Consider the following 22,549-nt stretch of genomic DNA (forward strand, 5'->3'; position numbering starts at 1 on the left):
CTGTGAGTAAAACAGATTGGCAAAAGACAACAACTTTTGTCTCCAGTACTCATCAGTTTTACATTACTTCCCAGTGAGTTGGAAGCCAAAGGACAGGAGAAGGAAGCTGAACTATGGATGAGATAGCTCTAGGTCAGCTCTTTCTCTGAGAGAGAGATTATTTGTTCCCGGGTTGTTCTTCTGCAGAAAAGTTTGATCATTTCCACACTGGAGCCTCAGCAAAGAGATAGGAAAATTTTTGGTGGTTAACCTCTTTTCCCCTTAAATATTTCTTCATTATAGAATTTGTTTAATTTGGTAATCATACAATAAAGAAATAATGTTTTAATTAGTTTCAGTCTCCAGAGTCACACAAATTAAAATTTCTCTTTCCTAGCTCATATCCCAGTTAAAATATAGCTTTAAGACCTTGTGCATCCTGTTACTCTATGAGTTCTAGAATCAGATCCTAGGGGGATCAGAGAGGCGAAATTCTCAGTCTTTGGGCAAGAACAGCTCAGAAATGTTACACTCCATAGCACACCCAAGTGTAATACATGAGAAGAACTTTTCAAGTGGCTACAATTTTGAAATAAACTTTGAATACATGATAATGCATGCTGTGAAGCACTATTTATGAAGAGGGGAAAATAACCTGGGCACCTACGAAGAGCTTTGTATATTTTCATAAATCATGAAGAGATGATGGCAAATCCCACTGTTGTTGGTATATCATTCATAATGGAGAGATGTAAGGAAGAAGTCATTGATGGCTGAAGTGGAGTGAAAAATAAATATGCTCTACAAGCAACTTTTATATAAAGCTTAAAAACACATCCTTCCCTTCAGTTAATACTTTAAGGATTTTAGCAGGGCTTTTGAGAACAGAGCTCCCCACTGTGAGGAAATGGAGACTGAAGAACTTAATGACTGTTGTCATCTCCTCATGCCTCGGAACCAGGATCAGGGAGGCAGTGCTGCTGAAGTGTTTAGAGTCAGGATCTGCAGTCTACAGTGTGTGTGCTCTCTTGTTTCAGTAACTCCCGTGGGTGCAGCTTGGACTAATAATAGAGTGTGTTTTCTATCTTCAGTTTAATCCATGCTTTAAACCTACAGGAGGCACTAGATCTTGCACCTCTGCTGCCTTGCACTTTTGCATGTAAATGCTTTGACACAAAATGGTTGGAATGTCCTCACATCTGAACTAGTTGCATTGTACTGTCACTTTAACAGGCGTAGGACACAGGAATGCTGCATCTTCTTTTGCTGAACAGGTGATGAGATTTTAACACCAAGAGCGGTGTCCAGATTTGTATTCTGCTTAGGTAGTAGGTTAGATTACTTCAACCCAGATGATTCCACTGTTATTTGCCTTACAGATACCAGCATCTTCTTAATATATAATGAAGAACACAAGCGCTGTGTACTGGCTCAAAGTTCTAATTCAGTGACTGTTGCTCCTTGTGTTCAAGAAAATGAGTCACAAAAATTCAGGTGGGTCTCAGATCACCAGCTTATGAGCATAGCATTCAAATTGTGCTTGGGAGTGCCTTCGAAGAAAGACTGGGTTCCGATCACTCTGTATCCTTGTGACAAGGCTAGTGAACTTCAGCGATGGGAATGCAGAAATGAGACTCTCTTTGCAATCCAAGGGGAAGATTTGTTTTTCAACTATGGAAACAGACAGGAAAGGAATATTATGCTGTACAAGGGATCTGGTTTATGGAGTAGGTGGAAAGTCTACGGAACCACAGATGATCTGTGTTCTCGAGGCTATGAAGGTAAAGTTCTGTAAATTAATTTCTGTATCTCAAACTTATTTTTATGTGTAGCTAATTAAAATATTTATAAGTATATGAGAATTTCCTTCCTCTCATTAATGATCAGTGAGTGTGACTTCTGGTGAAATCAGCAATACTTGAGTGTGTGGTTTTTGAGGAGTTCATTTTGCTTCTTTGTCAAACTTGTCAAAGTTCTGATAGATGATTAACCTTGCATGGTAGGGATTCATTTGGAGAGGAGAAAAAATTCTATGGTTGTTCAAAAAGTGTATATCTATTACACAACAGTTGATGATGGCTTTTACTATTTGCACATGCGCAAAAAGGTGTAGTGTAAGTGTATAGTCTGCTGGTTATATTTTTTTTCTTTGGGAAGCAAATATTAAGTATGCTGTGAGGAATTATTTAACTCTTTAGCTCCAATATATTGAAGATGTCTTCCTAGTCTTTGAAGGGAGTCTCAAAGTTGGTGCTGAAATGTTAGACAAAGAAATAAGATATTTTATATAAATTTGGAAAAGTTATGTATAATGCACATATGCATATATTCATGATAAGTATCTGGGAACATGTTTAACTTCCCATTTAGTATTCTTTGATAAACAGAAATGGTCAAAAAGGGAGATATGGATGCAGTTTCTGTGGCTTACACCATGACTGGTTACAGTACTAGTCCCTGGCCTAAAGCCAGAATAGAAGAACACTAGCAAAGCAAATTATGTGAAAGGAGTCGGGAGGAGACAGAATGATGTCCTACTATTCCTTCCTCCTTTGTTTTCTAGCAGCTCTGGGAGGCAGTGACCTTGGTATGTCACCTCTCTAGCAGTCCCTTCAAGTACTATTCCTCTGTACGTCCTCCCATCAGTGTGTGTATATTATACGTGCACACACAGAAGGCTGCTTTAGTTACTTTGATAAGTTTCATTGAGTCAGATTTCTGATGAAATAAAAATTATCTTTAGATGCAAATGGAAATCTCATTTGGACACACTATAGTGGAGTCACTCCATAGCATGTATCCTTCAAGTTTATATGTACTTATCTCTATCTAAAATGATTGGCAATTGAGTGGGTTATTGACAAAAGAGTCTAAAGTTTGCATTTAAAAAGAAAATTGCCTAACTGTGTGGATTTTATACTTTTGATTGTTATGCATGTAAACTTTAGCATGTCTTGACTCAGTCAGTTGTGGTCTCCTTAAGCAACAAAAATTTGTCTCATTTCTAGTATAGTTTGTATACTAAGCTATCAAGCTATCCTTGCTATAATATTCTATAATAGGATCATAAAGATAAATTTATATATATCCCACGCTTATTAATGTTTATACATTTTTAAATTGTTGTGTCTCCTTAGATACCTACACAGTGAAAGGAAATGACAATGGAGCACCTTGTGTATTCCCTTTTAAGTATGGTGGTAAATGGTATGCTGACTGCACAGATGCTGGCAGATCAGATGGCTGGTTCTGGTGTGGAACCACTTCAGACTATGATGTCGACAAGAAGTATGGATTTTGCCCAATGAAATGTAAGCTTTTATGCTATCCTTTTAGGAACTACTTAAATATGCAAATATAGGGCCCAGAATAAAAAACATTGACCAATTACATCCAGGTGTAAGTGTGTTAATCATATGCTGGAATTCGTACATACATAATTTACTTCAACAGAAAGTTATTTAGATATAAAGATGTTACATTAGCATGTATAGTATATGCCAATGGCCATGTAGAAATTTGTGCAGTGGAATTGGAAGATAGAATACAGCATAACTGAAAATGAAAATTACTTTGTATGATGAGTTGTCTTTTAGATATGAAGGAGCTTACATGAACTTTTTACTACATCACAGTGTTTCCCAAAACTGTTTGCTATGTTGTAGTTCTCTGTTTTAACTCAATTAGAAGTATTTATTAATCTAAATTCTCTGGTTTGAGTATATTTAGAGTTTAAAATGCAGTATTATGAATATACAGAACTTAGAAATGTTGATTATACTTTCAGTAAATTGGAGTAATTTATGCCTGCATCTATTTGAATCCTTTTAAATTTAAATGAAGTTTCTCTGAACTTCTGTAAAATACGTAATACACATTTTGCCTGCAAGCTGCTTCTTCTGTCATGCTGAGAAGGGCAGTACTTCTCCCTTCCTTCTTCTTTATTATTGTGTTTTGCTGTAAAGCTCCAGCTAACTGAGTCGGAGCTAAAGAGAAAAATGTGCCTTTCCTTTCATGCGAAGAAGACAGTTTGGGTTGATCTTAAGTGGTTTGATGATGAAGTATTAGTGTGCTTGCCTGATTTCCATGAATGTTGCAGTCAGTAACTCAGATAAATAAAGATTACACCTTTTTTCCTATGCCAGTATTATTTTCAAGATAATAAAAATACGTTGGGAATATCAATCCCATTAATAAAGCAAGATTGACTTAAGAATGCTACCTGTCTAGCATTATTTGAGTACAGCAAATAGGAGGCATCATTAAACTTTTGTTTAATTCTTTGGCATAATTCAAGGAAATCCATTCTGAAGGCTGCGATTGTTTTTGGAAAAAGCTGCTTTATGCTGATTGCTTGCATGTTTCCTTCCTGATTCCTCAGTACTGACTATAAAATATTCAGGTTTGAGTCATATATTTTAATGAGAGACAGGCCATGGTAACAGAAGTTTGAGTTATCCCTATGAAAGAGGCATGAGTGAGATATGAGTAATAAGTTAATAACCTTCAACAATGTCTTTAGAAGTAGAATGTTTAACTCTGTGTATGTTAAATTTTATTTAATAAAATTAAAGTGTTTGTTTTTTGGTAAACTGTCCAGGGGAGCAAAAGGGCCAATATGAAAACGTGATGCAAACCATTACAGCTGTTCATATTAGGGTCTGGACTTACAGAGATATTAGTGTGACTGAACCAGTCACTTTTCACTGTGAGCTAAACCAACTAAAGTGTTCTCCAAAATGAAGAGGGCATAAGACCATAGTTATAACACTTATTATACTCAATAGAGGTGTAGAAATTTGATTGGTGGAAGTGACATAATAGTAAGTATGACCCACTATTTGAGGATTTAGATAAAGATGCTGATACAGTGGCAGTAGAAACTTAAATCCCAGAGAAAGGAACTGAGAAATGTTGTCACAGCAAACAATTTTTAGTACCCTAGGAAATGCCGCTTCTTTATAGGTTACACTATGTTTTTTTTGAGCTGTATGTTGCACTACAAAGTAGGTGTTGGGGAAGAAAACAGGTTGCACAGTGTAAGATCATCAGGAGCATGAGTCAATGTGTGCCTATAGCTGTATTCCAGTGGACAAAAGTCCATTGAGGCCTCTTTCTTGACAGATTAGAGAGCTAGTATCTATTGAAGGATTTAGAAAGTCTGATGCATAAAACTTGCAGCTGACTAGGGCAGAAACAAAAAGTCCAGAGTAAAAATGCATGCTGAATTCATCTGTGTAAGGGTAGAGTTAGGCTTTTTTTACTAATTTTCTGCTTATGTACTAAGAACAGGTGTGGTTTAACATTAATTTAACTTAGATGCTAAACTATATTATTTCAGAAAAGTGATTCATCTTTTGGTTTCTCTGGGGGTACTAAACTTTAAAAAATAGCATAAGGATTTTCCAAAATCCTGCTCTGCAAAGGCATTTGAAGTCTCAAAACTCAAATGGCTTAAAAATGAATTTTCCAAGGTTCAGAAATTAGTTTTATTTTTATGAAAGACAAAAGTTCTACAGGAGAGCACCATATGAAAATCAACTGTAAATTATGAGATTGGGCGAGTGAGTTGGAAAGTTGAATAAATGCCCAAGACTTGTTTATCTCTTCCTCTGTAATAATAGTACAGGATTTATAAAGCCCTTTCTATCAAGTCAGAGCCAGTTTTCTTTATTGATTTATAGATTTTACTATCTTTGCAGTATTCATTTTGTTCCAGGCTTGTGCTTGTGCACAGGGATTTATGGTCTTGTAGAATATAACGTGGCAAAGAAGTTCTGATTTTGGTAGTCATAAAATATTTTAGACTGGAGTTGGTTTGTGGAGAGTGATAATGGGGTGAAAGTTTCCATTTTTAGTGAAATGTCATTACTACAGTAGGTTATATTTGATTTTTTTCTTAAGAAAGATAATTTGAAAAGAAGCACTTTATATTACCTATAGACTATCAGATTTAATACAGGAAAAAGTGGAACTGGTTACTGACCTGTTGACATTTAACATATATAATCCTTTGTCTTGAATTTTGTTTATTGTACTGTTTCCCTCTACTTGCACACTTAAGTTTTCTGAGCTCTCTGAATTCAGAAAAGGAAAAGATCTCTTTCTCTCAAATTTTTCACAGATTGCGATTTGAGAAACTGATAGAGGCTGCAGGAATTTCAGTTGTTTTCTCATTGTCGTCAGACATACAGTGACCTCTGCTGCTTTTGTCATGCAACATTACTCTCTTTATGTGATATTTAGCTCAGCGTTCAGGCCTCCTGTAGATTCCATTTTTGGCAGAGCAAGGTCATGCTCTTTTCTGTTGCTTGGTTGTGGAGATTCAATTGAGATGAGCCAAGAGAGACTGCAGCAGTGTAAGGAGTGTGGCACCTTCTGGGGCCAAGTCTAGTGTAGGGCCCTTTTGGATGACTTTCATCCAAAAGCTTTCACTGCTTTGGTGTTGCCTGATGTGCCAAGTGCAAGTATTCAGGGAGGTCACCGTCAGGCTATGTGGCAGGGAAGAAAGTCATGGTATGTCAGGCACATGCATAAGAAATCAGGAATTGCAGAGACGTGTGAAATGGATGCCGATAACGTCAACTTTGCATTCAGTGCTTGGTCTGATCATCTCTATCACAGTAAGAAAATCCATAGCCACTCTACATAGTACCCCAAATTAGTAAAAAAAAATTGGGGTTTCTTTTCTCAGAAAAGTGGCCAACTTGAAATACACTTTATCAAGCATCAGTCTTTTTCTCCACATTGACAAATCAATTATTTTAGCATGATGTTAGCCACTTGTTTACCTTAAGCAGCAGCTTTGTTACAGCAGAGAAAATGATGACCTTGTTTCGTTCCCTGTGTACTGCCCAACATTGCTGTCATGGTTTAGCTCTGGGTCTGCTAACAGCTGAGAGAGCCTCAGGATTCCTTTCAAACCAGTTGTCTATGGTGCTGTTTATGTTTTGCGTATTTTTGCTATGCAATTTTTCCTATATTGTATCTGGCTTCATCTTCATGGTGAGTTACAGCATTTCTTTTTCTCCCTACAGTTAATAGCATGAGTCTGTGGAACACAGATTCTTTAACAAATGTCCAGTACCAGGTAAACTCTGACGCAGCTCTGACATGGCATCAGGCAAGAAAAAGCTGTCAACAACAGAAGGCAGAGTTATTAAGCATCACAGAATTACATGAACAAACATACTTGACAGGTAGGGTAATATTATCCAGCAGTTTTTTAAAGAACTGTATTATTGCAACTGTGACACATATAGTGTGTTCCATCTTGAAAATTTATGTTTGTTCAATTCTGGTAATTAGTAGATATAAATAGTTATCTTGAATGATTCAGCTGGGAATATAGGACAGATAATATTTATTTTGTCTTGATTAAATATTACCATAAACTTACAGTAACATAAAAAATACAATAATTAAGTAATGCAAGCAATAAAGAATGAATGCAGAATGTTGGAATGCTGGAATGCAGAAAAATGCAAAATAGTTTGTAAACCAAAAATGCAGATACCAAGACTTTGCATTCTTTTTGTTGTGTGTACTAGTCAGCAGTTTTGGACTATCTCACTAAAGGCATTGCATCATCAGTATGTGCTAAAATATCAAAAGAAAGGAAAAAGAACTAATAAACACAAGGACTCACAAATAATCTCTTCTAGTTTCAATCTTCTTCAGTGTTTTTTGAAATAATTTCCAAACTTGTCCTGTGAGAAAATTCTGAATTTGTACTTGAATATATTTACATTTCACAATGTCTCCTCTTTATTACCTTCTTAGCCTCTGCACACACATAAAATAGCCTACTAATTAATCTATTAAATAGATTATAAAATATTTTGAATAAATTACGTCAGTTGAAAAAAAACCCAACTATTCTATGCCATATTCTTCTCTGTAAATTTATGTCAGAGGATTAGAGAATGGTTTGGGTTTGAAGGACCAATTCAAGAACATCTAATCTAGCATCCCTGCCATGGAATGGGACATCATGCATTAGACTAGGCTGCTCAAAGCCCCCTCTAACCTGAGCTTGAACACTTCTAGTGATTGGGACCAACAGTTCCCCTGGGCAATCTCTTCCAGTGCCTCACCATCCTAATTGTAAAAAGTTTCTTCATTATGTCCAATCTAAATCTAATTCATTTTTAAACCATTGTCCCTTGTCCTGTCACTACAAGCCCTGATAAAAAGTCTTCCTCCAATTTTTTATAAGCTATTTTTATATATTGAAAGGCCTTGATAAGGTCTCCCCAGAGCCTTCTCCCAGCAGAACAGTCCAAATCCTCTCAGTCATTCTTCACAGGGATGTTCCAGCCCTCTGATGAATTTTCGTGCCTCCTTCTGGGCTGTGAGTTCACATTGCAGGCTCATGTTCAGCTTTTCATCCACCAGTAGTCCCAAGTCCTTCTCTGCAGGGCTGTTCTCCTTAGTTCATATTGATGTTGTGAATTTTCATGACCCAGGTAGAGGACCAGGTGCTTGGCCTTGTTGAAATTGAAGTTCACATGTGCCCACTCCTCAAGCCTGTTGGAGACACTCTGGTTGCCCCTTCCCTCAAGTGAATCAAATGCACCACTCAGCTTGGTGTCACCTGCAGACTTACCAAGGGCGCACCCAATCCCACTGTCTATGTGACTGACAAAGATATTCAATAATACCTGTCCCCATACAGATCAGTTGTTACTATTTTCTATCTGGACAACTGGCCACTGAGAGTAACTTTTTGGATGCAAACATCCAGCCAATTCCATCAAGAAAATCCATATTTCTCCAATTTAGAGGAATGATAAATGTGCTTTTATTGCTATGAACAGTCTGTTCTGTCTAAACTTTTGTTTTCAATTTAAGGATTTGGTCAAAACATGGGTCTTTTTTTTTTAACTGAGTGTGATGAAATTGTTGAAATTAACTCTCAAGGGAACAAACTGGCACTAACACAGGAGTGTGTTAATAGTAGATGTGTTTTAAATGCAAACTAATAGATATGGCTGCCAAACATATGTGAAGATCAGTTTTTTGTTATGCAACTACCCTGGCAGTAGCAGGATTTCCTGTCATGCTCAGTTCTTGATTGTCTTAACTACAACTTATTTGTACAGAAGTACTAGAACATGTTAATGTGTTGGCACCAAACCAGGCTTTAGTATGACATTTCAGTGCTTTCTGGTACTTAACAACCTCTCCTTATAAGTTTGCCAGGCTTCAAGTGCTGCCCACAATCATAGTGTCAAAGACAACTAAGAATTGCAACATCTTGGCATGATGCCGCCATCAGTAGAAGCAGAAACAAATAATACATATTGCATAATTATTTTCTGTGAACTGTGAAGAAACACATTTAATTTAAAAAAATCAGCAGTCCACCAGTTGGGCTTCCAAGTCTTATATGAAAGACAGAGATAGACAATTGAATAATAATGACTATAAATAATGCTAGAGAATTCAGCAGGGCCATACATAACCATGATATTTCTATATGCTTTTCAAAACTACAGCAAAAAGTTTGAACTGGTTTTTGAAGCCTGATTTATTATTGGCTACAGAACTGAAATGAGATCAGTCTGAAAAGTGCACAAGATATGCTGTTAAAAAGATGATGTTTGCAATGATTGCATTTTAATGTTTTTTGATAAAATGAGAACAGGTTTTTTGCAGTATTTTGTACATTTGAAACTCACACTTGTTAATTTATGAGAGAGAAAATACACACTGGGAAACTTCACATTTGATTTTAAAAAACTCATTTTTGGTTTTGTGACCTTTTGTGCAATGTTATCAGTTTGATATTCTATAATTCTGGAAAGAATTGTTTCATGTTTGTGATCATTAATTTTGAAAGGAACATGTAGAAGAGTAATTTTGTTTTCTGTCGTAATAAAATTCTCCAAACTTCAAAATGTGAAAACTCTAAAACAAAAGTGGCCCTTGTAAGCTGACATGTTTTACAGATTTAGCAAAGCCACCTTAACTAAAATGGTAAAAGTTGTTAAAACTTGTATTGGAGAAGAGTAGAAGCAGATGGTTTAACTAAAATTCAGCTCTCAAATACTGAGAAAGTGTTTACTCCTGCTGTGGACTTCCAGTATCTCTCTCTGTCTCTGTTACTTAGGTTTGACTCTCACACTGAGTTCAGCTCTCTGGTTTGGTCTTAACAGTTTGAATTTCAACAGTGGATGGCAATGGGTTGGTGGTGCTCCTTTTCGATACTTAAATTGGGTTCCAGGTAAGGTTAAGTATGTTGTTACTCAGTTTAAAAATTTGGTCATTTTGTACCATATTTCTTTTCTAGCACTCTATTCCCCTGTAATTATTGAGCTTGTTTTGATGTTGAAAGATCCTGACTGTGACTATAAACGCTATGAGTAATGGTCCTTATTCTAAGGATGTACACTGGGCTTAATTTGTTGTTCATAATGGAAATGGCATCCTCATAATCCAGAGGAAAATTTTAAAAGTCACCTACTGACACTTCATTTGTATATCTTCTTAATTTACTGTATTTCTATACAAATACTGAATAAATCTGATGCTAGAGATGTCTTCATTCATGAGACTAGACTGATCAGTGCTGTTTTTTGCTTGTTTGGTTGGTTTTCTTTAAATTCTTTTCCAATTTGTTTTGGTTATTTGCTTAAAGAATAGATTTTCACTTTCATTTGGGATTAACCTACCCCCAGCACTAACACATATCAAACCGAACATGTTAGATGAGTCTAATTTGAAGGAAGGCAAGATACTTCAGACCTGTAGCTGCAGTGCTGAATTCTGATGCCATTATTACAGAGTTCAGATGAGCTTTAGCATCTGCTCACACAATGAAGAAGAGCTGTGTCTCTGGTTTGATGTTCAGAGTGTCTGTGTTAAGGTGTCTTTTCGGAGGACTCTTGCCATGTTCCTTTGCGCTGGCTATTCAGGAAGCTTTTGGAGACTGATTAAAAGCAGAAGTCTGAAGTTATGCAGTGTAAATGCTCTTTATCTTCATCACATGTATTTATTTAACTATCAGTAATGCTCCACTGTATCACCCAGTGCCTTCCTTGCGTAGGAAAGGCCAAAAGCACATTTTAGGTGGACAAACTTCCTGAGCAGGTAAGCTTTGAGGAGTGAATTCAACTACTTTATAAATAGCTCTCCACTGGACTGAGCACACACGGCAAACAGATGGGCTGAACTGCAAGTTGCTGAGAAGGTATTTGTAGGTCTGTCATCCAAATGCACTGATAAGCATCTGTGTGTAATGAGGAGTGGGGGACAACTGACTGTGAGATGGAGCTGAAGCACCAAGGGGAGCTGTTTATGGCTGTTAAAACTGCAGACTCTCAGCTGTCCTGTAAAGAATCAGCTGGGTTTTGGTGTAGCAAAAGTGGACTCAATTTGTCTTTAACTTTTTATATTCCCTAATTTCATTCTCAGATAATACTCTACTCTTATATTGATATATCCTATTTTATATTTCTGCTATCTCCTTCATGAATTAACATTGGTCTATATAGCCTACCTCTGTCTCATCCTGTTACGCTGGATGTTCAAGAACTGACTGTTCTTTCACTAGCATATTTTAATGTAATGTATGGAAACTTCATATTTTTCCATCTCGCTAGCCCTAAATAAATAGCAGAAAAAAACGGGAAATGTAATCAATGTTTAAATTAAAATTATTCTGCTTAGAAATCTGGGAGAGCTACCATGCCAACAGGTGAACTTCTTTTGTGCATGAAAACAATTTAAATTTGTATTTTGGAAGTAAGCATATCTTTTTCTCCTATGGGAAGAAGGTATAACATGACTGCAAATATAAGACTAACTGTAATCTAAGGTAATGAAATTATAATGATATAACGAAATTTTCAGTGAACAATCTTCCACACTAAAAATATTGTTTTACTGTGTTTATTTCTGAGTCGTTCTGATCTTTTTTTAATGTAGTATAGCAGCAAGTGTTCAGAAATTAAAGAAAAAACATGTTACATTTAAAATATTAGGTCAGATCTTGAAAAGTTAATGTGATTTATTGCAGAAATTTATTCTGTTCTACAAGTTCTACTTTTCTTTGAGATGTTTGTGTTAGTGCTAATGCTAATCTTCAACTGAAAATATCCAAATATCCTACCATTGTCGAATTGTTTAGACAAGTGGACAAGAAGTTCACATTAGCAAAAAAATTACTTACTATTTTTCTTATACCAAGTGCATAATATGACCAGCTTACTGAACAGTTTTTTCACCTAAAGACTGTCCTCTGGAGTTTAGGCGTTCTCCATTTAGAAATGGAAAAAGACCCAAACAAAATAAATCCATGCACTGTAATACCTTCTATCAAGGCTTTGGACATGTGAAGAGGATGTTAAAATGTGAATTTGCAGCTTGTGGTTGCTCTGAAAAAATCTCTTAAGGGAATGAACTTCCACCTGCAGTCTAAAGGACTGTGGAGAATCACAATTGCCTGTATGTTAATGTATCTTTCACTTAAAGCATGGACCAGAATAAATGCGAGATTTGGGAGGGTAACTGTGTTTTCCTTATACTTTGTTGTTGTTATTGAGATTTGTGTTGGTTTTTTTTTTTAAGGCCATCCTTCTCTAGAACCTGGAAGGATCTGTGGTGCATTAAATCCTGGCAAAGGTGCTAAGTGGGAGAACTGGGAATGTGATAGGAAACTTGGCTATATTTGTAAACGAGGAAATGCTACTTTAGAGTCTTTCATTATTCCTAAAGGTAGGTTTGATAATAAACCATCAACAAATAATTAATGACCAGTGTTTTTCATCCGTAATCTGAATAGGTGTTATTGCATGTGGTAAACTAAGCAAAGGACTTTGTGGACTGTGGTTTGATCAAAATTTTCTGTAAAAGTGAACAGCCTGTACTTTCTTTTCACTGTGACCTCCCTATTTCCTGGGTAATAATCTTTCTTCAGAAGTCTTGAGTTCTAAACTGCAAAATTGTGGAATTCTCTTTTCCAAAATGAAGTAGAACTGTCAGGTTTTGTGTATACATAAAAAAAAATAATAGTTTTAAAAGCAGTGAAATTATCTGAAGCCAAATGTACACAATGAAACAAATCCATTTCTTCTTCCTCTAATTTTTACTATTTATGAAAGTGAGTAAGTTTGTCAGTGCAAGCCAGTAGTGGACTAGAGGAATTCTTTAAAATTCTTTTGAGAGTTAGATGTTTTTAATATACTTATGTATCTTATAAATAGAGATAGAGAGAAACATTTATATAGAAATATTTATTTACACAAATATAAATTTCTTAAAATTCTTTATGAAATTATTTAAATGGTTTATGTACAGACAGTTTTTCAGAAGAAATGTAATTCTGACACATGCCTAATGTACATAAGAAAGACAGAACAGGGATAAGATTTATTTATACCTGTTTCCTTATTTTCTCTTTGTGTACTATAGACACCTTGTAACTTATTTTTTGTTTCATCACTCCTTCTTTCTGCTCTTTATAAGTTTCTTTCTTTTTCTAGGACATACCTGTCTCTCTTAAATCCACTGATTATTTTGCATAGGTTTTGGAAGCAGAAAGCTAAACTGCTCTTAGATTTCCAGTTCATTTATTAATATACATAATTACTGGCAAAACAGATGTTTTGCAAAATCCATATTTGACATTTGGCTTAATAAAGAGTTAGGTTTTCTAAGATTTTTCCTGCTTTTGCCAATATAGAATCAGTCCAGTCAAAAACAATTAGGAAAGAAGATTTGGCCTAATTTGTTTTGCTTTATTGCTAAGAGAAAAACCAACAAGATTGAGCTAGTGTCTTGTTAATTAAATATTGAAATAACTATTTAATATTTAATTAAATTAATACTTCAGTATTGAAATTAAGCATATTTTTTTGCCTTAGCTGAGAAAGACTTCAATGCATATTTATTATTTTTGAAATTAATGTGTAAAGTTCAGTATAGTATTTGTATACAGGTGATACTCAAATAGTTCAATTTATACAGGTTGTATTAGGTCATTCAATTCACTACTGCTTGTCTTTTCAGGTTTCGTATATCACTGATGCCTATAAATATACTATCAATTCAATACTGGCTGTTATATTATTTAGATTTAAATTTAGTTTTGGAGGGGGTCTAATGGCCATTACTTTCTTTTACACTGGCTTTTGATTCTCCCCCCTGTCTCTGCCCTGCACTTTGCCAGTAATTTAGAGGAAGAGACAGAAATCTTCAGTTGAACAGAAATTGCTGAGTAAACATGGTGAGAGATTAACCACTGGCAGTTGTTCACTTCATAAAATATTTTCCAGAATGTCCCATGGGGGGAAGTCATAAAAGGAGTAAGCATGGGATCATGCAAGATGTTAAGTGCCCTTAGTTTCTAAAAGCATAAAGGAAAACCCATGTCAGATTATATTTTCCTGACTAGGGCTCCTGAGTCAGGAAATGAATTAATTGCAGATTCACACATGCTTAGTTATTCACTTGACAGTAAACACAGAAGCAATCCTTTAAAATTTTAACCCTAGAAGTTACAATTGAGTCTAACAGAAGTTACAATATGAGGTCTGTGGGACAGAGAAACACCTTACAACAGAATATAATTTTGCTTATGTTAAAAAAAAAGTCAAGAAAAATTTTTACAGAACATTTTTTTTCATTATAGAAGTATTTTCGCAAAGTGAACAGCTTCAGGGCTTTTTTTTTTCTTTGCAGCAAAAGTGGTTTTTTCCAGCAGGGGGCCACATCATTTTATACATCAAAGTGATATAGAGTCTTAGGGCTACAGAGCATTTGCCCTGTAACACTGCAAAATAGATTGATAGGAACTAATAATAGTATTAATAGTATTAAATGGTAATTTCAACTGCAAAATGTGCTTATTTTTAAACTTTATTTTCTAAGGAAAGGCTTTCTGTCTGTCTACTTCCATCAAGTGACTGCCAAAATAGATTTCATTCCAAGCCAACAAGGTGTACTGATCTTAAAATATTGTTTCCAAATGTCTAATTAAACATTCAATTAGTGGAAATAAATTCTCTTACTGTTACTTTTGTGACTCCTGTGTGAGCTCCCTCTTATCAGACCACAGAGGATGGGTCTGAGAAAGAAGTTTGAATGTTTGAATCATGAGACAAACTTCAGCTAGTGCTTTCACCCTTTTGGTCACTCAGGTCAATCACTGAGATTTTCAAACCTCAGAAAGTCGAGCCTGTAATTTACAAAAGTATTTACTCTCTGTTTGAGAGAGGTCCATGTTTGAGAGAGGTCCATTCTACACTTATGGACCAGTAAATTCATCAGCTTGACATTTGGAATAAAATTTTTTACACATTAATGTGATTTAATTTGTTACATCTTATTTGTTGTAGTTTGCATTCCTTCTTTTACTTAAGTCAAATGGGGTTCAGGAAATAATACTTGTTTGCATTAGGATGAAAAAGTAGACTGTATGACTTTGAGATGTCATGTATTTTCTTTAAAAGTAGAATAGGGAAGAACAAAGTTAATTTTTGCTGAGTAGTGGAAATGAAGAACTGAAGAGTTTCTCTTACTAAGAAATCCCCAGCAATGTAATTCAATAAGACTTACACCAAAGAAATGAGACCATCAACTGCTTCTCTTGTTTTGTGGCCTGCAACCAATTCCCTGACGTTACTGGGTCTACAAGAGAAAGCTTTTTCCTGCCCTTCCATAGCTGCTTTAGTGTTTACAGGAATACTCTTGGAGTCTCCACTGACTTGAAAAAGAGACACTCTGGAATCCCTGAGGAATAAATACCTCTGTGACTCTCTGTAGCCACGTCTGAAGCGCTGATTTTTGTTCTATCCAGCGTTTGCAGTTTGCAGAAGGGTGTGCTGAGTGTGTTGGAGGTGCATATTCTCTGACTTATAGCGAAGTGCTATAAAATGTTTGTACTCAGAGCTGAGACCAGGCACAGGACAAATTAGGCAGCTAACCTAATTAGGTAGACTAACCTCTGCAACAGCATTTGCCACCTCTGTGCTCTCTTGTTTCTCCCAACATCACCATGTACATCCAGTTCTTTTTTCAGGGGTACCCTCGCTCTCTGTTCCAGCTCTTTCTCTCTTTTGGCAGAATTGAGGGCTCTGACTAGAGCTCTGAACCCCTTGTCCTGGGGGACAAAAAGTTTGGTTTTACTTAAACTTTGTGAGAACATACTAGCATTTTTTTAGAGGTAGGTGTGAAACAGCAGACAGAGTTTCTATTAGAAATGTGTGTTGTGACACTAAGTATCTATTAATCATCATCATGTTCCAGTTGGAACAGGATATGTAAGTGTAACCTAGGCCTGACTGGTCATGACTTTGGATGCCTATTTAAATACTTCTACAGAATATACCCCCCCTATTATGCACAAACACATTACTTCTTCTGACATAAGTTTTTGGGCAGCAGAATTTTTGAAAATCTGCTGTCCTTGTTCTAATCTATATATTAGTGTTTGCTAAACCCATCTGCTGATTATAAAAAAAGAGATGCAAGATTCAGAATTTGTTTCTACAACAGCAGTACTCTGTTTATTATATATTCTGGTGGCACTCCTCCCAAGGCTGAATTGTTTGCTGAACAGCATGTGCTTCTTGGCAATACTCTAGTGCTGTTCTGCTGAACTTCTAAAAGCAAATTTTATGCATAAATAATTTACTTTGACAGTATAATTTTCTCAATGAAGCTTCTGTAAAGGATTTCTAAAAGTAGTATTCTTATTTGGGTTCTCTTGTGATTCTGTAGAATTAGTTATTTCTTGTTTCCTAGTCTAGCAAATGGGGCTAATCGTTAAAATGCATTAGTTTGGGGGAAAAAAATTACCCTCAAAAATATGCATTGTAAACCCACGTTCTTAACAGATAACTTACAGCACAGAGGTTAAAGAGAGATGGTGACATGAGTGTAGAAAAATTATAAAGACCTGCTCTTCAGACCTTACATTTTAGTATGTATATATGCATGCATATAAAAGTCAAGACTGTTCTAATTATCTTTTTGCAAGTTACAAGCACTTGTTTGCAACTGTAGCATTCTTTAAAAACAATCTGGGAGTTTCAACTTTTAATTATTCATGCAGATTATTATCCCTGCACATATTTGTTGTCTCTGCTGTTGTTCATGAAGAAAATATATGACAATTTTTTTTTGTTAAATATTTCCTTACATGATGTTTAGTCTTGTGTTAAGAATAGAATTCTGAAATCCTTCATGGCAATTTTTCTTTTCAGAGACTAATGTGCCTATTAGGTGTCCTGATCAATGGATGTCATATGCTGGTAACTGTTACATAATTCATAGGGACCCCAAAATATGGAAAGATGCCTTAACATCTTGCAGGAAAGAGGATGGAGATCTGGCGAGCATCCATAATGTTGAAGAATACAGCTTTGTTATTTCTCAGCTTGGGTACCGTGAGTATTTTTTCATAATAACATACACACACACAAACACACACATAAATATATATATATATTCATAAGAAGTAAAGAAAGTGTTTTGAATATATCTTACCTGTTATTAAAATTAAGTGACTGTTCAAAAAAAAAAAATTGTCCTGATCACAGGGTGCAGAAGGAGTTAAGTTTAAAAAAATCATTGTAAGAAAAAACAAACAATAAAAGCACAAAACTCAAACAGACTTCACCATCACAGAAAAGCTGTGGTCAATGATGTGAGCTGCATAATCCCCAAATGCCTATTTCTTAGTGCCTGGTTCTGCCTCTCTTTGTACAGATAAAAAAAAATTTCAACTTTTTCAGAAGCTGAAAGGATTTTTACCATTGATCTGCAAAAATAAATGAGGGGAAGAAAAGTCTCCTGGTCAAAGACAGTTTGGGAAGAAGAGGGTCCTATTACCAGCACTGCCACGTCCTTAGTTTTCAAGTCACACTGCTTGTGTTTCTTCTGAGAAAGGAAGCTGTGTGTCCCAGCACGTTTTCAGATGTGCCCCACATTAAATATAGCACTTAGGGGCTTGCTTTCTGAGCACACATTCGAGCTGTTGCAAGGCAAGTTAGACTGCAGATGCCATGTGCTCATTAGGGAAAATGCAACCATGCTGACACTGAGGCAGTTTAATGGTTGTTATTGCTTCACATGAACCTGCTTTTGCATGTAGGGTCGGTTACTGCTTTTTGATGGGAGGAGCATGTTCACGCCTTTGTATACTTCTCTGCAATAACTGATCCTATGTATGCTTTTAGTGCCAGCTAAGAGTGACTTAGTTTATCCTTCACTGAAGGATAAACTGCAATCTGCTTTGAGCTCCAGTGTGACAGCAGTCTTGGAGTGGCAATCATAAAATAGCTGATATGCTTTACCTTGGTATCCTAGCCAACTCCGTGGCAACTTGTGCTTATCTTTGTATTCCTGAAAGAGTGCTTTGTTGTTCTTTCATAAACAACATGAAACTTTCTTTCAAAAGAAATTATTAGGAAAGGTGAGGCCTCTTGATGAGACATTAGGACATTTGAAAGAAGTTAGTTGTATTTTCACATTACATCTTGGTAGTAGGTTTTTTCATAGTTTAATGCCTTCTACAGAGACCTTTCCTGAACTGACTATGCTGCACTGATTTTGTAGAAGTAAGTGTTTGTGAAAGGCAAATAGTCCTGAAGGAAACCAGGCTTCTGACATATGGCACACTAGCTGCAACAGACTATTTTGAAAGCATTCTTTTCAGAGGAGTAAAACTGGAACAACTAAAGAAGCCTTTTACAGTAGTTTATGACTGTATGAGATTACCCTTGTTCACCACTGAGAGGAGAACACCACATATTGCAGTGCCTGGAAAATCTTGTCTGCATCAGAACTCTGCCTCAATAAGTGCTGTACAGAAAGAACAGAAGTCTATCTTTGTGCCAAACAGTTCACAGTCCCATCATAAAACAAAGGAAGAACGGGTACAGTGAGATGAGTATTGTCATGGTAGCTGAGCTTTTGTTGTCATCACCCACAAAGGAGAACTTTAGAGAGGAACATGAAGAATAAAGAAGTGCATTCTGGATGTTTACACGGAAGTCCAGCATGTGATATGGCACAATGTGGCGAAGTGCATGACTGAGAATGGGAAGCAGCTTTACAAATGGCTGGAAAAAAAGAATCTTGGTGTTTAGTCAGCCAGCTGTAGAGACGATTGCAAAAAACCTGCAGTTCTTCTAGTGCTTTGTAGGAAAAGACACCACAGATTTGCATGACTTACTCAGATGACTTTGATGTATGTATTTTGTTAAAGAATGCTGTTTATTGTTTGTATTACCTGGTGTGAGCCCACCACAGTAGGAGTTCTGGGCATTGATGAGGCCTCTGCTGTGCTAAGTGCTCAATAAATACAGACAGAAAGATTTTAAGAGATAACTAAACAAAAAATAAATTAGAGAGCTTGGATGGCAGAAGCCAAGGAGGGACTGAGATCATGATGGACAGTGGAATTGGAACAATTTTCAATTGTGTTAGCAGAGGAGAGTTTAAAGGGGGGTACTAAAATGTAATTTTGGGGGACTTCTGAACATGAAGAGCAGTCTGGAAGAAGAGACAAAGGGGCCTGTTTGAAAATGGAACCTGATGTCCTGTGAATCTGAGTGTTCCTTACTGCAGGATAGATGGTAAGAACATTATGGATGAGCTATGAGTGCTGATCATACTTAGATATAATAAAGACAGGAGAGGTAAGGGAGAGAAAGAGAAAGAGAGAGTTGACTCTGTCCTTAAAGTGACAAGGTGGGAGGGTGATCTTTGCAGCAGCTTGGTTCATCAATTTGGGAAGTCTTCATGTTCCAGAAGTAACAGATGGGAGAAATCAAATGACAGTTTTAGGTTATGGAGGTATCTAGGGAAACCTCAATCTGAAATGTGTTAATCAGAAAGGATTGCCTTGGGGACAATGATTTTTACCTTTTTTACTGCCACTTCTGTTGCTAGGGACAACAGCAACAGAAAAGAAGTGGTTGCAGTTCCATTGAGAGACCTGCTCCTGCAACCAATGACTTTTGGATGGGCTTCTGTTTTTAATTTCCATGGCTGATTTCATTGTCAGGTTGACTGTGGTCAGTCTGGATAGGGTGCATTAGAGGAAGATGTATGCAAGAACTTTGATAACAAACTGAATAGGAAAAAACTCCAAGTGCTGTAGATGAGTTGTAGAAATGCAAGGTCATAAGCAAAGGAAAAAACTCTTAAGAAGTAGTCTCCATATCCTTTATGAAAAATATTTACAATACCAAGTAATTAATATTTTTCTTGGAAAGACTGCTATCTAAGGAAAGGACTGTGCATGTAGTTGCTCAGTGTGGTCTGAGTCATAGTACTGTGAACAAAAGGAAACAGCTGCTGCCTTAGTATAAGCTGGATAACAGACTACAAATAAATAATAAAATGATATTTTAAAAAGTACCAATTGCGCTGAATAAAATCTTTTCTAGAGAGGAATACCCTTTGATGATGATGGAGTTCAGACTAATTATAAATGTCCAATTTTTAATCCTCCTTATTCAAATAGTTTATTCAGAACAAAACTAGGCATGAACATTACAGTAGCAATGTGTTAGAGAGGAGGATTTTAAACACAAATAAACCTCTAAGAAACAGCTGCTGTGAAATAACATTCTTGATCAGTCCTGCACTTTCCTTTCAGACAAAAACCAGCAGCTAACTCCTTTAACTGTAAAGTGAAAAAAGTGCAACAACTACATGAATTTCATTTTGCTCTGAAATGAGATAAGATATAGGAACACGTAATGGGAATATTTGCAAGTACTCTGATTGTCAGCTCTAAAAGACAATGCTGGGTGTGTGAGCATTAGAAAATAGGACACTTCTTTCTCCACTACACTAGAAGCAGGAGGAAAAAGGGAGGTAAAATTTTATTTAGGTGTTTATTCGTATCTTGTTACAAGATTTCTGAGTTGGAAAAAAAAAATTAACCCAGCTGCAGTATAATTCAACAAAGAGAGTATTTTGGCTGTTTTATGCAAAGTTAAACATTGTTATTGTACTGCCACTCTGGAGAGTGGTCTTTGCTGGTGACTGGAGTAAGTATATGAGGAACAGTTTGACATCTTTATGAAACTAAGAGCCTTAAATTCCTGTGACTGCCTTTTAAACTTCCTGAGAACACACTATTTTCTCTTCCATGAAGGTGGAAGTTCATATCATAAAGAACTGTCATCAGCCTTGTTAATTGTATGTTTTAGAACCAGCTGATGAGCTGTGGATTGGGTTGAATGACCTCAAGGTTCAGATGTACTTTGAATGGAGTGATGGGACACCTGTCACCTACACCAAGTGGCTTCATGGAGAACCCACTCATGCAAACAAGAGGCAAGAGGACTGTGTCATTATGAAGGGAAAGGTAAAGTCATATAGTTATTTGCTTAATTGACTTATAGTTTCATTTATCATCTGGGCTTTTTCCTATGCAAGTGTACAAAAATAGGGATATTACTGCTTGAAGCAGCTATTTTAGAGTCTTTTAGGTATTACTTTTTCAAAAAAGGATCCCATTTCAAGGTTGACAGAAAATTTCATTGCCTTCTGTGAGAAGCAGGCAGGTGGTGGCAAATTCCCCCAAGATCCCTATTTCTGGATTTCAGTTTGAGCACGTGGGCTTTTTAAAGAAACTTTTAATTACACTGTGAAGTACATGAACATGTAAATGATTTTCTTCAGGAAGCTACAAAGGCATTTTGCATATGTTTGGATTTTTTCTGCTTTGGCCGAATATGGGATTTACCTTAAAAAATGGCACTAACATTGTTGATACTAAAAAAACTGTCTTTAGAAGAACACAGAAACCCTTGTTTAATTTCTTTTTAGGCAAAGTTATAAATCTTGGATCTATGTGGTTTAGTTGTTATGCTTGTACCTGCACTGGATGTGAAGAACTGTGAGAAGAGTACTTAGCAGTGGCATTAGTGAAGACCTTTCCTGAGTGACTGTATCTGTGAATGATTGATGACCTAGGGACATTACAGAAACTGAGATAATACATGGCATAAAAGTCAGTCTGTCTAATGTTACAAAATGGCATTTTTCCTTTTTGTGATAATTAAAAATATTGAACTTAACACCTCATTCAGGTTTACCTATTTTATCAGGAGGGAAAAATGTATATACCCATACCAAAGGTATTTTCTTATTTTGAAAAATTAAAACTTGACAACTGTTCTCTTGCTACACTTTTGGTGAGTGCACTTATAAATTTAAGACAAAAGGAAGTTGCAGGGGACATAGAAGAGGTAACAGGTACAGGACTAGAAGAAAAAGGGACCACACCATCAGTTCCAGAAAGGAATGAGGAAGAGAACTAGAACAGCAACCTTGGGAGGGCAAAACCGCAGTAGTATCCATGGAGGAAGCAAGCCTGTGTAGGGTAGAGCATATTAATCTCCCAAAATTGAGCAGAGCTATCTGTAATTGTGGAGGTGTTCTCTGACTGGGCCAAAGTTCAGATCTACAGTTTTATTACTATACGAATTTAGCAGGGAGAAGTAACTTCATGTGCACTCTGATGTCTCGAACTCTAGAATTTTATACATATTTTAGTAAAAAATTTTGTACTGGTCAGAAGCATGAATAAAATTAGAATCTA

General features: G+C 36.2%; 1 protein-coding gene across 2 annotated transcripts in view; it reads left to right on the forward strand.

The window, feature by feature from the left end:
- Positions 1-22,549, forward strand: part of LOC103763338 (macrophage mannose receptor 1) — a 55,873-nt gene that overhangs the window by 2,999 nt on the left and 30,325 nt on the right. The window contains exons 2-8 of one of the 2 annotated variants that reach the window (XM_018075759.1): positions 1,359-1,760; positions 3,117-3,290; positions 7,017-7,178; positions 10,094-10,207; positions 12,553-12,699; positions 17,190-17,372; positions 21,153-21,310. In XM_018075759.1, coding sequence (XP_017931248.1) covers positions 1,359-1,760; positions 3,117-3,290; positions 7,017-7,178; positions 10,094-10,207; positions 12,553-12,699; positions 17,190-17,372; positions 21,153-21,310 — 1,340 coding nt within the window. Of the gene's footprint in view, positions 1-1,358; positions 1,761-3,116; positions 3,291-7,016; positions 7,179-10,093; positions 10,208-12,552; positions 12,700-17,189; positions 17,373-21,152; positions 21,311-22,549 lie in introns of those variants that run through there. The other variant, XM_018075760.2, reaches the window with a different exon arrangement.

The sequence above is a fragment of the Manacus vitellinus genome, unplaced genomic scaffold (assembly GCF_001715985.3).
Source record: "Manacus vitellinus isolate BGI_N305 unplaced genomic scaffold, ASM171598v3 scaffold_3_pilon, whole genome shotgun sequence".
Classification (NCBI taxonomy): domain Eukaryota; kingdom Metazoa; phylum Chordata; class Aves; order Passeriformes; family Pipridae; genus Manacus; species Manacus vitellinus.